This window comes from Hirsutella rhossiliensis (genome assembly GCF_020360975.1).
Source record: "Hirsutella rhossiliensis strain HR02 chromosome Unknown scaffold00002, whole genome shotgun sequence".
NCBI lineage: Eukaryota > Fungi > Ascomycota > Sordariomycetes > Hypocreales > Ophiocordycipitaceae > Hirsutella > Hirsutella rhossiliensis.
The window spans coordinates 2,756,666-2,775,349 of NW_025408668.1; the positions used below are offsets into that span (position 1 = coordinate 2,756,666).

At 47.7% G+C, this 18,684-nt stretch overlaps 1 protein-coding gene across 1 annotated transcript; it reads right to left on the reverse strand.

Moving 5' to 3' along the window:
• Positions 1-11,054: 11,054 nt before the first annotated feature.
• On the reverse strand, positions 11,055-12,264 carry HRG_01873 (cysteine-rich secretory protein family domain-containing protein; the record flags this gene model as incomplete). Its single annotated transcript, XM_044860344.1, has 3 exons — positions 11,055-11,104; positions 11,160-11,304; positions 11,386-12,264. The coding sequence occupies 3 exons, from the start codon at positions 12,262-12,264 to the stop codon at positions 11,055-11,057; spliced, it is 1,074 nt and encodes a 357-aa protein (XP_044723977.1).
• Between the last annotated feature and the right edge of the window lie 6,420 nt (positions 12,265-18,684).

Consider the following 18,684-nt stretch of genomic DNA (forward strand, 5'->3'; position numbering starts at 1 on the left):
CGTAGCTAATACTAATAGATATCGATATACCGTAGCTAGGTCAATAGCTTTACGTTTTCTATTAGAATTCGTATAGTCTACGTTTTATTATATTCTATAAATAACGGGGTCGGAATTTATAGTCGTAGAGATATTAGTAGCCGGCTAAGGAAAATAGCTTCCTTTAAAGCTTCTAAAAGAGCTAGTAGCTCTGCCTCCGTACTTAAAGTTATAACGGTAGCTTACTTTAAAGCTCTCTACGTAATAGATCCTCTATAAAGGGATATAATATACCCTTATAAGCTCTTTCTATCTAAGGAATTATCTATAAAGGACGAATCGCTTAAATAGAGGAAGATTTCGGTAGCTATTTTCTTCCTTCCCTACCCTCCTAGGCGTAGACTATATAATCTCGTTAAATAGAGATAAAGGATAGCTCTATCTACTACTTCTTAGTGCCTAGGGCTAGGATTCTAGTTATGCCTAGCTAGCTAAGAGACCGTAAAAGAGATATCCGGTCTAGTAGAAATAGCTAAAAAAAGGTAGGGAGCCTACCTTCTATTAATATAGGTGTTTCTCTTACTCCCTAGCTTAAAAGGACGGATTAGGTAAAAGCTCTTCGTTTAATATAGGCGTAGAGGGAAGCTTCTTATCGAGGGAATTAGGGAGGAATTTATAAGCGACCTTATCAATATAGGCGTCCTAAGTAAGCTAGATAGTCCGTTAGGACTTATTCTAAAGGATTCGTATCCTTAGGAACTAATTTAGCTCCCCTAGCTTAGTTATCTTATACCTTTATTATAGGCCTTTTATAGCCTCCTTAGTAGTTACTTCTTCCTCTTTTAGGTAGGCCTAGATAATATCGTCGACGTAGAAGAAGACTATGATTTTACCCTTCTATATTATATACGGTTCCTAAGGGACTTTCTCGAAGCCTAGGGCTTTAAGGGAACCTATTAAATACTATTACTAAAGAAGGGGTAATCTTCTTAGTCCGTATAAAGCTTTCCTAAGCTATAGAACCTTTCCTAGCTATTAAAAGCTTAGTAGAAGGCATATATAGATAACTTCTTCTTCCTTAAAGGGGCAGTTAACGAAGGCGTTAACGGTATCTATTTAATTAAGTTCGAGGTCGAATTCTACTACTATAGCTATAAGGGAGTTGCCTTAGTAGGTAGATCCCCTTTTCCCTATTAGTTCCCGTAGACGACTAGCTAGGCTTTATACTTTTAAAGGAAGCCGTGTTTATTAGTCTTATAGATAAAGACCTACTTATAGCTAAGGACCTATTTTCCTCTTGCTTTTTCCTTAAGGACCTCTTCGAAAGACCCTATCTCTTTATATAAGGCTAGGTAGTCTTTCTAGGCCTAGAAAAACTAGTCTTTAAAGAGATAACTTTATAGCTGCTTTTACGTTACTAGTAGGTCCGGGAGGTCTCTTTTATATACCTTCCTTACTAATAGAGGCTTAAAGAGCTAGCCTACTATAAATGCTCTATAGGAACCGTCTTCTATAGGCGTTAGATAGAAATCGGAAAAACGATCGAAATAAGGGAGAAATTAGTCTTCTTTTATATCGGGCCCTATACCTTCCTTTGCTTCTCGAAGTAGGGATAAAAAAGCAGCCGGGTAATCCTTTAAGAGAGGTGCCTTTCCTACCCCCTTAAAGGTTAAAACGGGAAGACTAATAGAAAAAGCTGCTTTTAGATCTTCTTTTTACGTAAGAGGAGGTATAGGAAGGTAGGCGTATTCTAGCTCTACTACTTTCTTATAGTCTCCTTCTTCGTTTAGATTATCTAATCTTATAGCTTCCTCTTCTTCTTTAAAGTCGGCGTTATCCTTAACTACTTTAACGTCGGTTTCTTCTTCTATTTCCTTATCTAGGACCTCTTTTTAAGACTATTAAGAAGGGGGGATTTAGATCTTTTAAATTAGCTAACGTTAAGAGAGTAAGAAGGGCTATTAATCCCTCTTTCCGTCGAAGAAGCTAAATTCATCGAAAATTATATCCTTAGTCGAAATAACCTTCTATAAAAGAAGAATCTAGATCCGGAAGATATTTATAGAATTATAACTAATAAGGTAACTAATAAAGGCTCTAGGATTAAGCTTTCTTTTCTTCTTCCTTTTTAGCTATATATTAGTAGTTATAGTATATGCCTTATAGCCGTAGGCATAAAGGTAGGCTAGCGAGGCCCTCTTCTTTATATAGAGCTTAAGGGGGGATTTCTAGTCTATTCCTTAGGTAGTCCTTCTAAGGGTCCGGTTCTATAAGTAATAGGCGGTCTTAACGACTTCCCTCTAAAGGTCGTAGGGAAGCCTTATAGTAAGTCTTATTATATAGGCCCTTTCTATTATAGCACCCCTTAATCTTTTTACCCCTCCGTTCTAGTCCTAGGTATTCGGTGCTAACGGGAGGGGTAAAATACCCCTTTTTTAAAGCTAGTTTAAGATATCCTTCGTAAATAGCTCTCCGTTAGACCGTATCTTCTTTACCTTATAGCTAAAGTAGGATTTTATCTAGTTAACGAAGTCCTAGAGGGCAGACTAGTTATACTTACTTAGGTAGGTCCGTAAGAAATAGGGGAAAATTATCCCTAAAAAAGCGTCTATAAAAAACATTACCCTAATAAAGCTTTCTTAGTCCTTAGAGACGTCGGTCTAGTCGACCTAAATTTCCTTATACGGCTAGTCCGGCCGTAAAGGGGTTCGTCTAGAAACTCGTCTCTTAGTCTTCCCTTAGCTATAGTATTTATATTCGATAGTCTTAAAGCCCTTAATTCGAATGCCTTATTATTAGCCTAGCTTATATAAAGCTAAGGGACCTAAGTAACTAAGTCGTGTATACTAAAGAAGACCGTCTCCTTAGGCTACTAAAAGAGGGTCCTTTATAGTAGACCTATTCCTCTTAGTAGGGAAAGCTAACTTCTTAAGTAGTTCCTTCCTAAGGATAGGTCGGAATTTAAGAATAAATTAACCGAATTTTTCCTCGATAAGCCTAATCGTCTAATTCTTCTAGACTAGCCTCGTAGGCTTAGAAGTTATATCCTAGAAGATTCCTTCCTCTTAAAGAAAGTAGAAGGAAATTAAGCTCGTTAAAAATCGAGGGCAAAAAGCTACCCTTTTCCGTCGAAGAATTCGTATAGACCTATTAGGTAATTTTATCGTAAAATTTACCCTTCTATATCCTTCTATTTATATAGTTAATTCCCCGGTAATAAGGTATTCCCTCCGTGCCTTTTTAAAGGACCGGAATCGTAAGAGGGTATTATAGATATCGAGGGAAGTACTAGAATCGAGGATAGCTAATTTACGTAGGGGATAATCGGAGGGCTCTAACGGTTAGTCTTAGCCTTATTAATCCGTAGGGAAAATAAAGGCCGGATTTACTATACTAACGATTTTTCCTCGAATTTACGGCTCGAATAAGGGTAGCGGCGTTAGTTACTATTTCTTAGTAACCTAAATCTCGTCTATCTTCTTCTATAACGAGGGGTCCTCCTTAAGAGACTTTTTAATAACGTCTTCTAGTCCCTTAAGAGGCGTAATTCTAAAAGGTCGACGTTCCTTAAAGACCTACTAGTAGTCTTCTAGCCGATAGGGCCTTTTACACGCTTAGTAGGTAGGTCGATTCCTCCTTATTCGTTGTCTTTTCGAGGAGTCCTCGTCCCTATCTAGAAGGTCTACTTAAAAACCCCCCCTTTTTACCCCTTATTACTAATTTTAACGAGGTTCGATTTCGACTAGTTCCTTGATTTTTCGACTAACGGACTAAAAGGTCTATTAGGGGACTAGTCGGACCGGTCGGACTATCGGGACCGGGGCCGGGCCCGGAGCAATAGGCATAGCCGGGGCCGGGGCAGCAGCTATAGTTAAAGACAGCGTTAAGGCTCTCGAGGGAGGAGGAGCTAGAGGGGCAGCTATAGCAGCCGTAGCAGCGGGGGCCGCAGCTATAGGGGCTGCAGTAGCCGTAGGGGCAGTAGGTCGAGCCGTCTAGGTCGATTGCTAGTTATAAAGGAATAAGACTACTTATTATTGCACTCTAGTAGCCTCTTCGTTTAGTTCCTAGCTAGCTTCTTAAATAATAGTTAAGTAACTATTACTAATAGGCTTTATTAGCAGAGATATATTATATAGCTACTAGCTAGAAAGAGCTTTTATTAGGAAGTATTAGTTAGCTTCCTTAAGGATTTCTTCCTACTTAGCTAGCTACGAAGAGGCTAGAAGGTTCCTAGTAGAAAAGGCTCCTAAGTATATCGTATAAGTCTTCCTAATACGGTTAGTTATATAGCCCTTCGAGGGAGCTATTAAGGTCTCGAGCTTTAAGAGCTACTACCTAGGGGTCTCTTCCTCTTAAAGAGAGATTAGCTTTATAGTATTAACGGATTCTATTATCGCCGTGCGTATAGTAGTTAGTAGCTTTATCTCGTAAAGGTATTCCTTATAGTAACTCTCGTAGTTACCTAAGGTAGTAGAAAAAGCTCTCTATTATACGGAGGTTAGCTTAGAGAAGAGGGAAGCTCCTTCTACGAATTCCGTTGCCCTAGGATAAAGAGGGGGCTTAAGAGGGTCCTACTTATTAGAGAAGACTAAATTATAGATAGTTCTATCTATACGAGCTCGTAGCTCCTTTACCTACTTATCCTAATCTTAAGGCTCTATAAGAATCGTCTTATAGACCGTAGGGGCGGTAGAGGAATCGTTTTTCGATATTATTACGGAAAAGGGGGTAGAAAAGTTAGTTAAAAATAGGCTTTTCTAGTAAGAGGGGTAAAAGGAAGCTACGAGGGATATAAGAAAGGTGCCTTTTATAGTAGCCTAAAGGTATAAGAATTTTATTCCTCCTAAGCTTATAACTCTTATAAAGAGAGATACGAGAAGTATATAAAAATATACGAAGGTAAAATTAAAAGTAAGGGGTCGGATAGGTAGGGTAGAGATATTTAATTCTTACGGGGGTAGTAATTATAATAAGGGAGTAATTATTATATTGCCTTAATTATCCTTCTTTCCTCTATCTAACGCCCCTCTTTATACCTATCTAGTATCTTAGTTAATAAAGAAGATCTTACTTAAAGAAGCTACTAATATTCTCTTAACTACCGAGCTTTTTACCGGTTTTTCCCCTCTTTTCTAGCCGTTGCTAGTATATCCGTCTTATCTCTCGCTACCTCTATAGGAAGCTATCGCTACTTCTGCTTCCCCTTATACCCCTACCCTCCTCTCTATAGCTCCTTTTAGCTCCTTCTTTTAAACCGGTTTTTTAGCTTCCTAGGTCCCTTTTACTAAGGGATATCTCCGAGAACTACGAAATCAGGCCACGCTTCGCGATAATTATAGGTTATAAGCTTAAGCTATAGCCTAAGCTATATAATTATATATAGAGGGCTAGATACTATATATATATATATATATATATAGGCTAGCTATATATAAAGAGCTCTATATAGCTTATTAATATTATCTTATAAACGGTACTTATATATACGTATTTACCTACTTTATAATACTTAGTATAAAATTAGTATATCTTTATTTTAATAAGTATCTCTATAATTCTACTTAGTTTAACTTTAAGAGGCTAATATTTAAATAGTTTTTAAGCGATTATTAGTAAAGAAAGAGTATTTAAAGTATAAGTAAAATAATAACTATATTTATAATAAGGAGATAGACCGAGAGCCTCTAATATATACTATCGAATAATTAGTATTATAGGTTTACGTTCTATAAATATTATTATTTTAACCGCCGTATCTTTTTATCTTAAAGAGTATAAAAACTAACGGAGTTAAGACGCGTGCCTTCGTCCTCTGCTTCGGACTTATTCCTGACAGGCTATGTCCTGGTCTACTAAAGGAACAGCAGAAGTTCTTCCCTCGTTTGGAAAGGGGCGATGTGTCGGCATGTCGCTGGACGACGTGACAGAAAATTTTGCTTTTAGTGCAAACGATATCTATCAAGGGCGTAGGTAGGAGAAAATGGCTTGGACGGGGAAGCAAGTCGTTATCGAATGAATAGCCGTGGCCACGTTCGATTCCGCGATAACACCACGACACGTCTACCAGCTAAGCAATGGATAAGTGAATGCCATTTGCTACACTTATAGCCAGTGGCAGGCTATGGATTAATTTGCATTGCCTGTGCGAGAGGTGATCGTCTTGGTGCATACCCTCTGCGAGCCGGAGGCCCCTCTTTGATGCTGTGATAAACAGTGAGGTGCATCCGGCGTGCAGAAGCTATGCACAATAGCCATAACTATATTAAAGACACGGTAACATTCGTCAGCGCTCATATATCAGCGAGAGACCTAGCACCCTGGACCTCTCAACTCCCTCATCTCCAGCTTACAGCCTTTAATATCCCTAACGTCATGTGGAAGCAGAGGCCAAGGTACAAGCATTATGTTCTCCAACGATTACTCTTTAATTGACCAAGAAAGTGACATAGGGCGGAGCTTGTATGAAAGTTGCGATAATGTTGGCCAACAGAATCTACCCTCGTGGCAGCGACGGTGGCGATACGACTATTCAGTCATGAACAAAACCCTTTATGGTGTAGGGGGCCGCCCAACAACCAGACCAACGCCGCCTAGGCGTCACTCATAGATGGTGGGCCACTGGTGCCCTTGTTGCAGTTATGTTTGCTAATCTGTGAATTAGTTGGATTGATCTATCTCAACGAAGATCAAGTTGGCCGCCTAGGATCACCTACAGCAAGACAGTATAACACTCCCCGAGGATCGTACGTAGGCGTCTTGGAGGGTTTTCATCAACTCCATTACCTGGTGAGTGACCCTTACGCGTAGATGCTGGGTGCAAGACCTCATAAGCTTGTGGATTATGAGTCAATATTATCACTTCAAAGCAACGCCTACTAAGCAAAAAGCTCGGTGCTCCACTTTGTACAGTTTTCCAAGTCTGGACCCAGCTTCCCAATCTAGGATTCACATAACTGACAGATCAATGTCCGGCAAGGTGCGTATTTCTATGGACAGAAGACTCCCTGTAGATAGTGGGCCTAGGCTTGGCCGCGTGTGTTTCAAAAACTCGCTTGGCCCATGCTGCCTACTTGGGTTGATCAGCCAATGGTCAAGTGTGTTGTTAAGAAAACCCATAGCCTAAAGTTTTTGAGAGCATAGGCTATTCATATGTCTACCCGTAACACCATGCATACGACCCGCAGTATATAGGGTTAACAACATGGGTCCTTAGAGGGTATAGGCTATGCAAGATGTAACGCGAATTTAACGTTGCCTATAGGTAGAGATAAGGGCAATGGGCTATTTCAGCAGGCACGCAAAGGCCCCAATAATTTAAATACCCAATAATACGACTGTTCAGTTTAGGCGTCAACCACCTACTCACTCTTATCGCAATTCAAGCTTAACCTCTTTTAAATTCCACAAGAACAGCAAACTTAATTATACCTTGCCCAGCTCTGACAAAAGTTCCTCAAGATAAAGCTCTCTACTGCCGTCATCGCTTTTACTACCCTAACAAGGCATCTCAGCCGCTCCCACTAGTTAGCTCTGCGACGAAGGCGGCTGGAATTGTTTCAAGGGTCTCGGTCAAATGACAGACATAGCTTGGAAAGAGGAGGGGCCATTGCGTACGGAGCTGTCTCAAGGGCAAAGAACTGCTACTGGCTGAGTATCATACAGATGCCATGAAGCGTAGGGGCGATGTCGAGAACGGCCTGTACGGCAGTCCTTGGGAGTACGCCAAGCGTTGCCTGATGCGTCACATTTAGCTCAATGGTCATGAAGTGATTTATAGCTACATGCATCGCAGAGACGAGACTCTGCGAGTCTCTGCGAGTCTTTGCTACCTCAGTGATCAGATGATACGATAACTAACTTAGTTGCCATTGGTGGTGTGCTTCACTCCAGGCTGTAAGACTAATTACAAGCTCAGGAGCCCAAAAAGGGAGCCGAGCTATAGGCCACAGCATGGTCGAAGCTAACAGCAACCCTCGCTTCTGACACGTCCCTGTCTCAGAATTGCTGGCTGCCCAGTCCAGTACAACCTAACCATCGGGCAATCTACCTCTAGACCACCCGAACCCCTAACAGTCGACTTATACCCGTTTCGAGATGACGTTTAAGAATGTGACAATTATATAAGAGGATGCACAGAGCTATGCAGCGCTAACTAAAAGGCTTCTGCTGTCAGACGGCCCGGAGGGGTGGCAGTGATGGAGAAGTCACCCGTTATGGAAAAGATCCGCCAATGTCGATACTCTATGTCGGCATTGCCCCTTACACCTGCGTATGAGGCGTCCGCCCGCTGCGGCCCTTGCACCACCTGCCTGCCACGGTTGTTGTAGATAGTCGGTATCGTGACAAAGTAAGTTAGACTGCAGTACTCTTAGCTAGCTGGGCTATGTATAGCGGCTAGCTGTTAATGCAGGACTTAGGGCACAGAAATATAACATCTAATACTTCATTTTACGGGCTGAAAAAGGCGCGGCACCCGATGGGCACCTTTAAAATGATCTTCAAGCTATAGTAAGGTGTCAGAAGTATCTACTCTATAGATAAGACGCTAGTATTAGCCCTTGTTTTCCTTTTCAACCAGGTTTAGAGAGCCAGATAGTTGTGTCTAAACCAGTGAGCCCATAGGATCCCACAACAGCAGGAAAACGGGCTTCTTTTTTAACGCGTCCTTCATCTCCTTGCTATAGAATTGCGTATCGACGACTGCCTAATAGGCAAATTCGCCCATCCAAGCGTCTATCGTAACATACCACCGCCAGAATCCATGCTTGACCCCCAGGTCGTATTTCATAAGGGCGATGCAAAAGATATTTGTTGATGCAAAGAGCCAGCATCTCCTGTTGTTTTATTGATTCGTAATAGACCCGCCCTCGAACGGTCTTTTAATGTTAAAGACTTGCTGGTCCTCGATTTAGGGATCTACAGAGGTGAGGATATCCAGCGGATTGGCCGAGCTCACGGCAGTGATGGTAAGCTTAAAGAGGAAGAAAACGCGCAGTGAGATGTTAGTGAGAAATTGTTCGTTTACGAGCCCCTTCTCATGTATGCTCACCTGCTCCTAGTGTCTCGCATGATGCTCGAAGGTAACGCAGCTACAGTGTCCAGCGACAGCTCTTAGGGATCCCGCTCCTGCTATGTCGGAGGTCGCCTTTCTCATAGACATTGTCAGTATCAATATACTTCTTCTCTCGCACCTCTACAGAGCGGAGTCGTTTCTTCCTCTGCTCAGTCGCCCTTGGTCTATTGGCCGCCCATGTCGGGATGATTTGCGATAGCGTTTTTTATTCGGTTAGGCGAGTCCTTATAAGCGGTGAATAAGAAAGCCAAGAGCAGGCGTAGGATGGTCGAGGTAGCCAGATTTGCTACTAGGAAGAGTCAAGAGAATCAGCGATACCGCTCTACTATACTTTATATAAGCTATCCGTAATAAAATAAGATATACAGTATATACTATAGATCGCTCCGCAGGAGCTCATAGGTTCGACGACACCGCGCAGCTCTTAACTAACGACTAGGCCCCCGCAGCAAGAGCGATAGTCCAGCTACAATGACTTTCGCGTAGTAGAGCCAAAACGCGGCCAAACGTCGACAGGCATCAATCTTTATATGGTCACTCGGTCTCATCCACACCGTATCTCTGATCTTAGGGCTCACATGGCCTATAAATGGCAGAGTTCCGTGCAACCTAGGTCACGAGAAGTTCAGAGCCAAGTAATCTATCTTATCGACAGCAGCGTGTCACTGCCACGGCTGCACTGCCTTAATATTGACATTGCGTCTTATCCTTTTCCCGCAGCCTTCGGCCACATGGCCTCGGCTCGCGCTCGCTTCTACTAGACTCTCAACGTCCCTAGGCTCTCGAAAGCCTCGACGCAGGCTAAGATTGCTGCCAGCCATGGCGCCCCTGTCGATGCAGAGGCCACTAAATTAGACTCCTCTTAGACCTCTGGATCATCTAATAATCAAGGAAGCAAGTGACTCTATGGGCCTCTTATCGCTCTGATAGTTGCTTCGGTATTTCACTTCATGATTGTCAAGATAGGAGTGTCTCTGTTGGCAACACACGCTTAAGGGGGAAGCAAACGTCTAAATTAATGATAAAAGAGTGAGACACCCCCGATCAGATGATCTAAGTGCCTCTGGGTCTTTAAGTACATCTGTAGGTGGCCCTAGTAGGGACGAGGGGGACAGTCTTACGGTCTTACCCGTTAAACTATATACTTTGAGATCTCGTAGCAGGAAGAGACTTCTAATCAGGCCTCGTCGTAGTCTACGAAACCGCCGACCTCCGCGTGCATGCAAAAGGCATGGCTGCCAATAATGGCTCCTTATATGCCAATCCCACCATTTCTGCTCAAACACAGACATAAATGGGCGTCCAGTAAGTGCAGTGACTATGCTCCTAAGAGACCATCATAGACGCCGCTGCGGCTAACATCAACATTTACCTTAGCTCTTAAAGCCTTCGGTGCTCCTCGATGGCCCGGCGCGGCACAGCCCATCAACCTCGCCGCCGTCACATGTCATCATCGTGTCGTCGATCTGCGTCGGCGGGCGTCCAATGCCACGCAGCGGAAGCATCGGTCTCCCCATTATAATGCTTAAGGATCCTTATCTTGTGGATTCGAGGACCGGCCATTGTTCGGAAAAGAATTAGTGAGCCCATTGAATAAGTCTTTGAGGGTCCCCATTTGACGGCGATGATTATCTTCACATTTCTTTAGTCCCCTGAGCTGATATAGACCGCTTTCCTGCCACGATTAAGAGGATTTCGACATAGACATATTTCCTTTTAACCTGACGGAATCAAATTGAGACGGAGTGGTCTGCACTATTAGGAGCGCTGGCTTCTCATGACACGGTCACAAATCTTGACGTCTTGTGGGGAGGCACAGGGAGGAACTGGAGGCGGAAAAAGGTGGTAATAATACAAGAGTCTAAAGAGAAGAATGCCATGTGCGCACACGGCGGCAGTCGGGCGCGGGGGTCGACCCCGTAGGCACTGCTCGTCGTGCGGCCATAGCCTTTCCAAAGTGTCGACGTGTTCAGCGGGCAGCAGAAGGCCTTGTTGGGCTTGCCTAGGAGGCGGGGGCCTTGACGTTTTCCGCGTAACTTTTCTTCTCGTTGCCTGCTCCTGGTGTTGGCATCATGTCCGCCCGTCGACGTGGAGTCCCAAGACTTACCGGGAGGACTGAACCTGCACACAATGAAAGTTGTGATTTTTTGGGTCTTTGGGTTGATCCTGGTGCCATCGGCGCTGGCGCAGCCCATCTGAGTGCTTCCGTTCCAGACCAGCTGCGTAAAGTGTCCCCATATAACCTGCTTCAGCTGTTCGAAAGGAATAGACGCCATGTTTTTCGGGAAGGCCGTTTCAATCTGCTCCTTAGTGGGCTCTTTATACCCGGTCGCTGTGTTATAGATTGGCTCTTCTGAGTACCAGGATTCTATAGCATCAAGGAAGAGATCACCCTCAATGCCGGAGCCGGACCAGAGGTTCTCGGTTTCATTCGGAAGGAGACTGTGTTTCATCTGTTCTCCCGACGCGCATTCTTGGGCCCAGCGCAAAGCGTTACTCGCCAGTTTCTCATCCCAATATATCTCAGCAGAGCCGTGCTTGGCTCGCAGCTCGTTGGTCTTGGCCAGGGCGGCTTTGACTTCCGCTGGGGGTCCGGGGCCTGAAGATCCGGTCTCCCCAGGGGTTCCCGACGACTGGGGCGACTTCGGGGCCAGAGGGGTCTCGGAGGCTTGGGGGATCAAGTCGTCGTTGAAACTTCTGGGAGGTTCAACCGACTCGTCAAACGGCCCGTCGACGGTATTATCAGGCGGGGGGGAAGCGGCATCGTCCACGTTTTGACCATCATGATCATTCCCATCGTCTCCGAGGAACCGGTTCCCAATCTCGACGCTCTGGGGCGGGGGCACTTGAGGCGGAGAGCTCTGTGGCGGAGGGGTCTTGGGGCCACCCTTGTTGGCCCCCTTGTTGGCCCCCTTGTTCCATTTGCGGCCGGTCCTGGCGTCTTCATCCTCGTCCCAGAGGGTCCAATCTCTGTTGCTCTTGGCGGACTCTGGCCACCCTTCCTTGGCCCACGCGGATCCATCCTTGTGGCCTTTCGGAGAGGCCCATTTATCACCGCTCATGGCGGCAGCATCCTCGTCCCACTGCGTCCAGGCGCTTTTGTCCTTGGTGGGCTTCTCCTGCCTCTTGTCTATGTGACTAGAGGCTGCCTCGTCCAGCGGGAAGGCCGCAATGATTGGTAGAGCCAAGCTAAGGAGAGTGGTGAAATGCATGTTTGCGAGGTGAAAAGAAAGTGGTTGAGTAGGGATCGAGTGGTTAAGATGGATAAAAGAAAGGAGCTTGTTGATTCGAAGATGAAACCAGAAAGAAGCAAAGAAGGAATGGAATTTAGCACCCAGGTCGTTGTTGATACAGTAGGATACCTTTAGGGAAAGGGGAGGCAAGCCGCCTTATATATCCCCCCGTGGTGTTGCTGCTGTCCATCTAGTCCCGCGCGTGCAGGCGAGGGCTCGGCGCAACGTTCGGCTTCTCATGGGATGATTTTGATTATTGCATGGAAATTTGGCCATGCAATGCAGCAGCTTCTGGATGCTCTCCACTTCATCTAGAGTCGCCAGGCTTTAGGAGCAAGCCGGTGGCAGCGGGCCTAGCAGGCTTGGGAACCCATTGTGGGCGGATACAACGAACCCGTATGGATTCTGGGCTCCTCCTCATACCTAAGGCTGTCATGCTGCCTTGGAAGAACAAATGTCGCAGTGGGCTGCATCCGTGTCATGGGATCCGAGCGGCTGCTTGGTTGCGGGCTCCATGGAGCGGGACTGGGGCATTTGTTCTCCGGCGGGAAGAGTTGAGATGGCAGGACGTTGCCGGGTTGTAGATGGTCTTCGATCGGGCTCCACGCCGCATAACCGTGCGAAATCGTGATTCGTTGCTCAGTTGGGGTCTGACTTGCAACTTGTCACGACCCAACAAGGGTTCCAGTGGGCCACAGACCAATGTATAGCTATTGAAGGTTGGGGCTCACGCCCACACGTACTAATAGGCACGCCCCTTTTCCTTAGAAGCGGAGACGATACTATTGCTGTATCCGGAGGCACCGAATATAGTAGTTAACCTAAGGGATACTAAGGAAGTTACTTAATAGATCCGGGTAACCGTAAGCTGCCGGATTAGTAGGGAAACCTATTCCCCCCTATACTTTATATATATATATATATAGTCACGCCCGCGGACTCCCACTTTTAGGCAGGATAGCGCAATCTATACCCTCTTTCTTTAATGCAAAGACCTAATAACTAGTGATATAACTTTTAGTTAAGGAATAGCAGGTCCGGTTTTAAGACCTATAGGACTACGCGACGTCCTAACTAAAGAACCTGGCAGAGAAGCTGAATTTGTGGATTTGGAAGATGCTTGTCCTATCAATCAGCAACAGGGGGAAGTAGAAAGAGACTGCCGCCCGGGATCAGCCTCGATACGCAAAGTACGTTGTGCGTGGTATCTTTGGACGACTCACTATCGCGCACCTATTCTTTCGGCTGAACTATTAGACCGGCCAACACGTAGTCGAAGAGACGGCTCGTGAGCAGCTTTGATCAGCGAGTCAGCGCTCCAGCAACTGACTATGCGGCGTCATCGACGTGTTGAAGACGGGATTTCCGAACAGTCTTTAATTTTTTTCTACACCGAGATTAGATGGAGCAACATTTTCCAATGACGAGGACACCTGACCTGACACGCAGAAGCTGAAAAGCGGCAACCGTTGGGAGATGAGATGAATAGGGGATTAGGGGCCGGTGGGTGGACTCCGAGTGGAGGAGGTTGGAGGTTTCAGAGGCGAGGTCGACACACAAACGGTTCGTCTCGAGGAGAAGAAGTCGTGGATCCAAGAACGCCGTCTCCACTTGCACGCATGTTCGTTTCAAGCGGATGATTGACAATGCATCCGGGTCCATAGATAGATCATAGCGCGTTCGCTTCGAAAACGTCCGGTCATGCGCATCTCCAGCTTGGCCTCAACTCAGGACCGGACTCCCTCGACGACGAGTGGGGAGGCAGCAAATGATGGAGCCCGAGTCCTCGGAGAGCAAGAGTATTACTAGTTGTTGGAATCTTGCATTGAGAGAGAGTGTGTGGATTGCGGCTGTCCTTCCTGAAAGAGAGGTGCGTGGGCGCACCTTATGGTGTTGACTGTTGAGCCCGCACTACACATGAGCCGGTGACGCATAAGATTGAGGGTAATAATTAATTACTTAAGCAGCCGAGGGGAGCGGGGCCGAGAGGTCAGAGTCATGCGAGCCGGCCAAGGTCTCCCGGACCAATCTGACGCTCCTGGCAGAAGGACGTGCGGCAGGCGTGACTCGTGTATAACTAAGGAGCATCTCAATACGTACCCTCTTTTGGCTACGTACGTACCTTAGTTGTTTGTGGTCTAGACCTATATAAAGTCCCGACCTCGTCCCGATAGATAGACCAAGACATGCATCAGGCCCCCTTTCCGCTCCCTGTGCCCGATTTTTAGTCTCCCTGTGCACCTTACCGTATTAGGTAGAAGCATCGCGAATCGGCCAAGACATGCATTTGTGTGTGCAACACACCAATTAGAAGGTAGTCACGGATTGTAGAGTCTTGCGTTGAACATTATGAACTTGAAGCTATTCGCACATTTCCTCCATATCTTCTAGCCGCATTACAAGCTCATACGGCTGCCGCATTGCGTGGCCTCTTTTCCGCCGTGGCGAGCGTTCCCCTTTCCTCTAACTGTAGCGTTACTTATCTGCGAAGCCGGGAGCGGCATGAATCCTCCTTCCACTGATGTAAGGGTGCTAGAAAGAGGGTCGAGGACCCAAGGGTAAAGAGACGAGGGCGCTCGCGATGCCCCGTTGAGAACCTCCTTGACGCGGCGGCCGCGGCGGCTCGTGATATTCGAAGGCGGAGGGTAGCCGCCGCATGTTGGGTGGCAGACTCTGAGCGCCGGAAAGTCTGCGGCTGCTGGTATGAGGTCGGTTGTGTAGGCGTTTGACGGATCACGATGTCGGCTTGTGGTGTTGACACCGACCACGAAGCTATAGCCGGCCCAATGCCAAGATAGTTGCCAATAGCCTCAAGCCGCGAAAGCACTGTCTGCAAGACTGGCTGCCGCTGTTGCTGTTGCCCGCGAGGCTGTGACTGTTGCGAAGCTGGTGGGGTAGCTGCTGCTGCCGCTGCTGACGAGGCCACAGGTGCAGTTACAGCGGCTGTTGCAACGGCTGCAGTCGTGGCCACAGGTGCAAAGGCTATGGCTCTGGCTGGTCTGCGGCGCCGGGCAATGACTCGAGGATCGCGAATTCGTCTGTATGGGTCTGTGACGGCAAGATCCTGCCGTAGAAGCCAGTGGCTGTCCCACAAGTTCAAGGGCAAGGGTCTTGTAGCTATAACTTTGCGGCTAGTCCTCCCTTGGACCTGGAGGTACGAGGCGATAATATGCTTGCAGGGCAGCCCGTATTGGGCAGTGAAGCTATTCCCACATTCCCAAGTGGCCGCTCTTGTGGTTTGAGGAGGCCGGCCGAGGCGGCTAGTGCCTGTTTCTGTACAAGCTCGAGAGACCGATATGACGCCTTCTCGACGGCATCCTCATATAATGGTAGCCGGAACGGGTCGCGAGTCCGTCGTGATTCGCGCTCAACGGTCCGATCATGGTGTTCTCGTGAGGTTGAGGCTTGTAGTTGCAAGGCATGATATAATTCAAGCAGGTTCGACTGGCCGTTGCGAAGGAAGGTGCGAGAGCTTGAGTGAAGGGATTCACAAGGCGAGGTCGTTGTGTGGCCCCAGTTGCGGTAACGGCAGACCCAAGCGCGCGCCCATTGTGTTCGTACAGGCATCCAGATCTCTTCTACATACCTAAGAATAATGTGCTGGTCTGAGAAGGCGCCTTTGACGATGCCCCAGCGGCTGTTGAACTCGTCCTCGGTCGGGGCATACACTACGGACCGGAAGGCTGTTGTGAAGGCACAGGGCCTCTTTTTCCGGCAGTGGCTCCGGTAGCTGCAGAGCGCCCGGGGTCTTCATCGTCTTGGGGCTCTTGCGGCGGGTCAAATGGGTCATCATCGTCATAGTCGCCAAGCCAGCGCTTCTTCGCGTTTGTAGTGATGTTCTTCATGATATGCCACGTACAGACCTGTAGCTGCGAGTCCGGGAAGGTAGCCGACAATGCAGCGCGCGCCGCGGCGTCATAGTCCGTGATGATAACGTGTGGGATAAAGGCATTGCCGTCAGCCTCGCCTCTTAGCCTTGCCTTTGACTGTAACCACTCGCGAAGCTGTATAAAACACCAGGTAAATGCGTTCGTGTCTTCGGAAGGGATTAAACAGAAAGCCACAGGGAAGATAGAGCCCAAGGCAGTGATTCCATTGATCTCTAGCAGCTTGAGGCCATATCTATTCGTGTTGTTCGTTACGTCGGCCATCATGAGGTGTGAATGTTGTGCCCAAAGCCGCAAGGCAGGGTCAAGGCCCACAATCTGGTAGAAGAAGCGATCCTCATCGTCAAGTAGCTCTTTATGGAAGGCACCTTCCTCGTCGAGCCTGGCAATAAGCGCTTGTGTGGATGTATGTGCCCCAAGCTCCCGGAGACGAAGCCGGGCACAGATATTCGCGATGTCCTGCTCTGTTGCAAGTAGCCGCGGGTTCTTAGCCCGAAGAGCAAGAAGGATCTGCCGCGCCGTTAAGCCAGCATCGCGAGATAAATCTTTAACCTGCTGGAGTTGATGTGGATGAAGGCGCCGGTATTCTGGGAAGGCGCCGGCCCTATTGGCCTCATGGTTGTGCCTTGGGCACATCACAGAGACTCGCCAGAGGCCTCCTCTAGCTTCAGGCGCACAACCTTGACTCTAAACGGGCAGGAAGTCCGCCTAGTGCCAGTCTTCCGGAGTCCTAACGAGGCTGACTTGTATTCACGGCCGCCGCATGCGCATACGATGTCGTAACGGCGTGGGAGCCCATGTTCGTAGTTGCTTGGCTTGAACTTAACTATGGCGTAGCCTTGGCAGCGCGCATGCCGCTGGAGCTCGTCAAACGCATCGTCAAAGGTCTCAAAGAGTGGCATATTGTTTGGCGGGGCTGGAGAAGCATCTTGACAAAAGAACGGTTTGATTAGCTGCTTTGTGGCGGTTGTGTGCCTCTGGAAACTTAGCTGCGCAGACGCGATGTGGTATTGCGAGGTGGGTGGTTATCACGAGTTATTTTGGCTTGTGGTGTTGTACCAGGAGGCTGCTTGCCGCGACGCCAATTGTGTGTATTATGGTGTGTTACGCGTCTACGTGTGGAGTCTTGCCAAGTACGGTAAGGTGCACAGGGAGACTAAAAATCGGGCACAGGGAGCGGAAAGGGGGCCCATGCATCACTAAACTCACCTTTCTGAGTATAATATAAGCTACTTTGTAACTTAATGGCCCCCTTTCCGCTCCCTGTGCCCGATTTTTAGTCTCCCTGTGCACCTTACCGTATTAGGTAGAAGCATCGCGAATCGGCCAAGACTTGCATTTGTGTGTGCAACACACCAATTACTGTAGAAGGTGGTCACGGATTGTAGAGTCTTTGCGTTGAACATTATGAATTTGAAGCTATTCGCACATTTCCTCCATATCTTCTAGCCGCATTACAAGCTCATACGGCTGCCGCATTGCGTGGCCTCTTTTCCGCCGTGGTGAGCGTTCCCCCTTTCCTCTAACTGTAGCGTTACTTATCTGCGAAGCCGGGAGCGGCATAAATCCTCCTTCCACTGATGTAAGGGTGCTAGAAAGAGGGTCGAGGACCCAAGGGTAAAGAGACGAGGGCGCTCGCGATGCCCCGTTGAGACCCTCCTTGACGCGGCGGCCGCGGCGGCTCGTGATATTCGAAGGCCGAGGGTAGCCGCCGCATAAGTTGGGTGGCAGACTCTGAGCGCCGGAAAGTCTGCGGTTGCTGGTATGAGGTCGGCTGTGTAGGCGTTTGACGGATCACGATGTCGGCTTGTGGTGTTGACGCTGCTTGTGGTGTTGACACCGACCACGAAGCTATAGCCGGCCCAATGCCAAGGTAGTTGCCAATAGCCTCAAGCCGCGCAAGCACTGTCTGCAAGACTGGCTGCCGCTGTTGCTGTTGCCCGCGAGGCTGTGACTGTTGCGAAGCTGGTGAGGTAGCTGCTGCTGCCGCTGCTGACGAGGCCACAGGTGCAGTTACAGCGGCTGTTGCAACGGCTGCAGTCGTGGCCACAGGTGCGAAGGCTATGGCTCTGGCTGGTCTGCGGCGCCGGGCAATGACTCGAGGATCGCGAATTCGTCTGTATGGGTCTGTGACAGCAAGATCCTGCCGTAGAAGCCAGTGGTTGTCCCACAAGTTCAAGGGCAAGGGTCTTGTAGCTATAACTTTGCGGCTAGTCCCTCCCTTGGACCTGGAGGTACGAGGCGATAATATGCTTGCAGGGCAGCCCGTATTGGGCAGTGAAGCTATTCCCACATTCCCAAGTGGCCGCTCTTGTGGTTTGAGGAGGCCGGCCGAGGCGGCTAGTGCCTGTTTCTGTACAAGCTCGAGAGACGGATATGACGCCTTCTCGACGGCTTCCTCATATAATGGTAGCCGGAACAGGTCGCGAGTCCGTCGTGATTCGCGCTCAACGGTCCGATCATGGTGTTCTCGTGAGGTTGAGGCTTGTAGTTGCAAGGCATGATATAATTC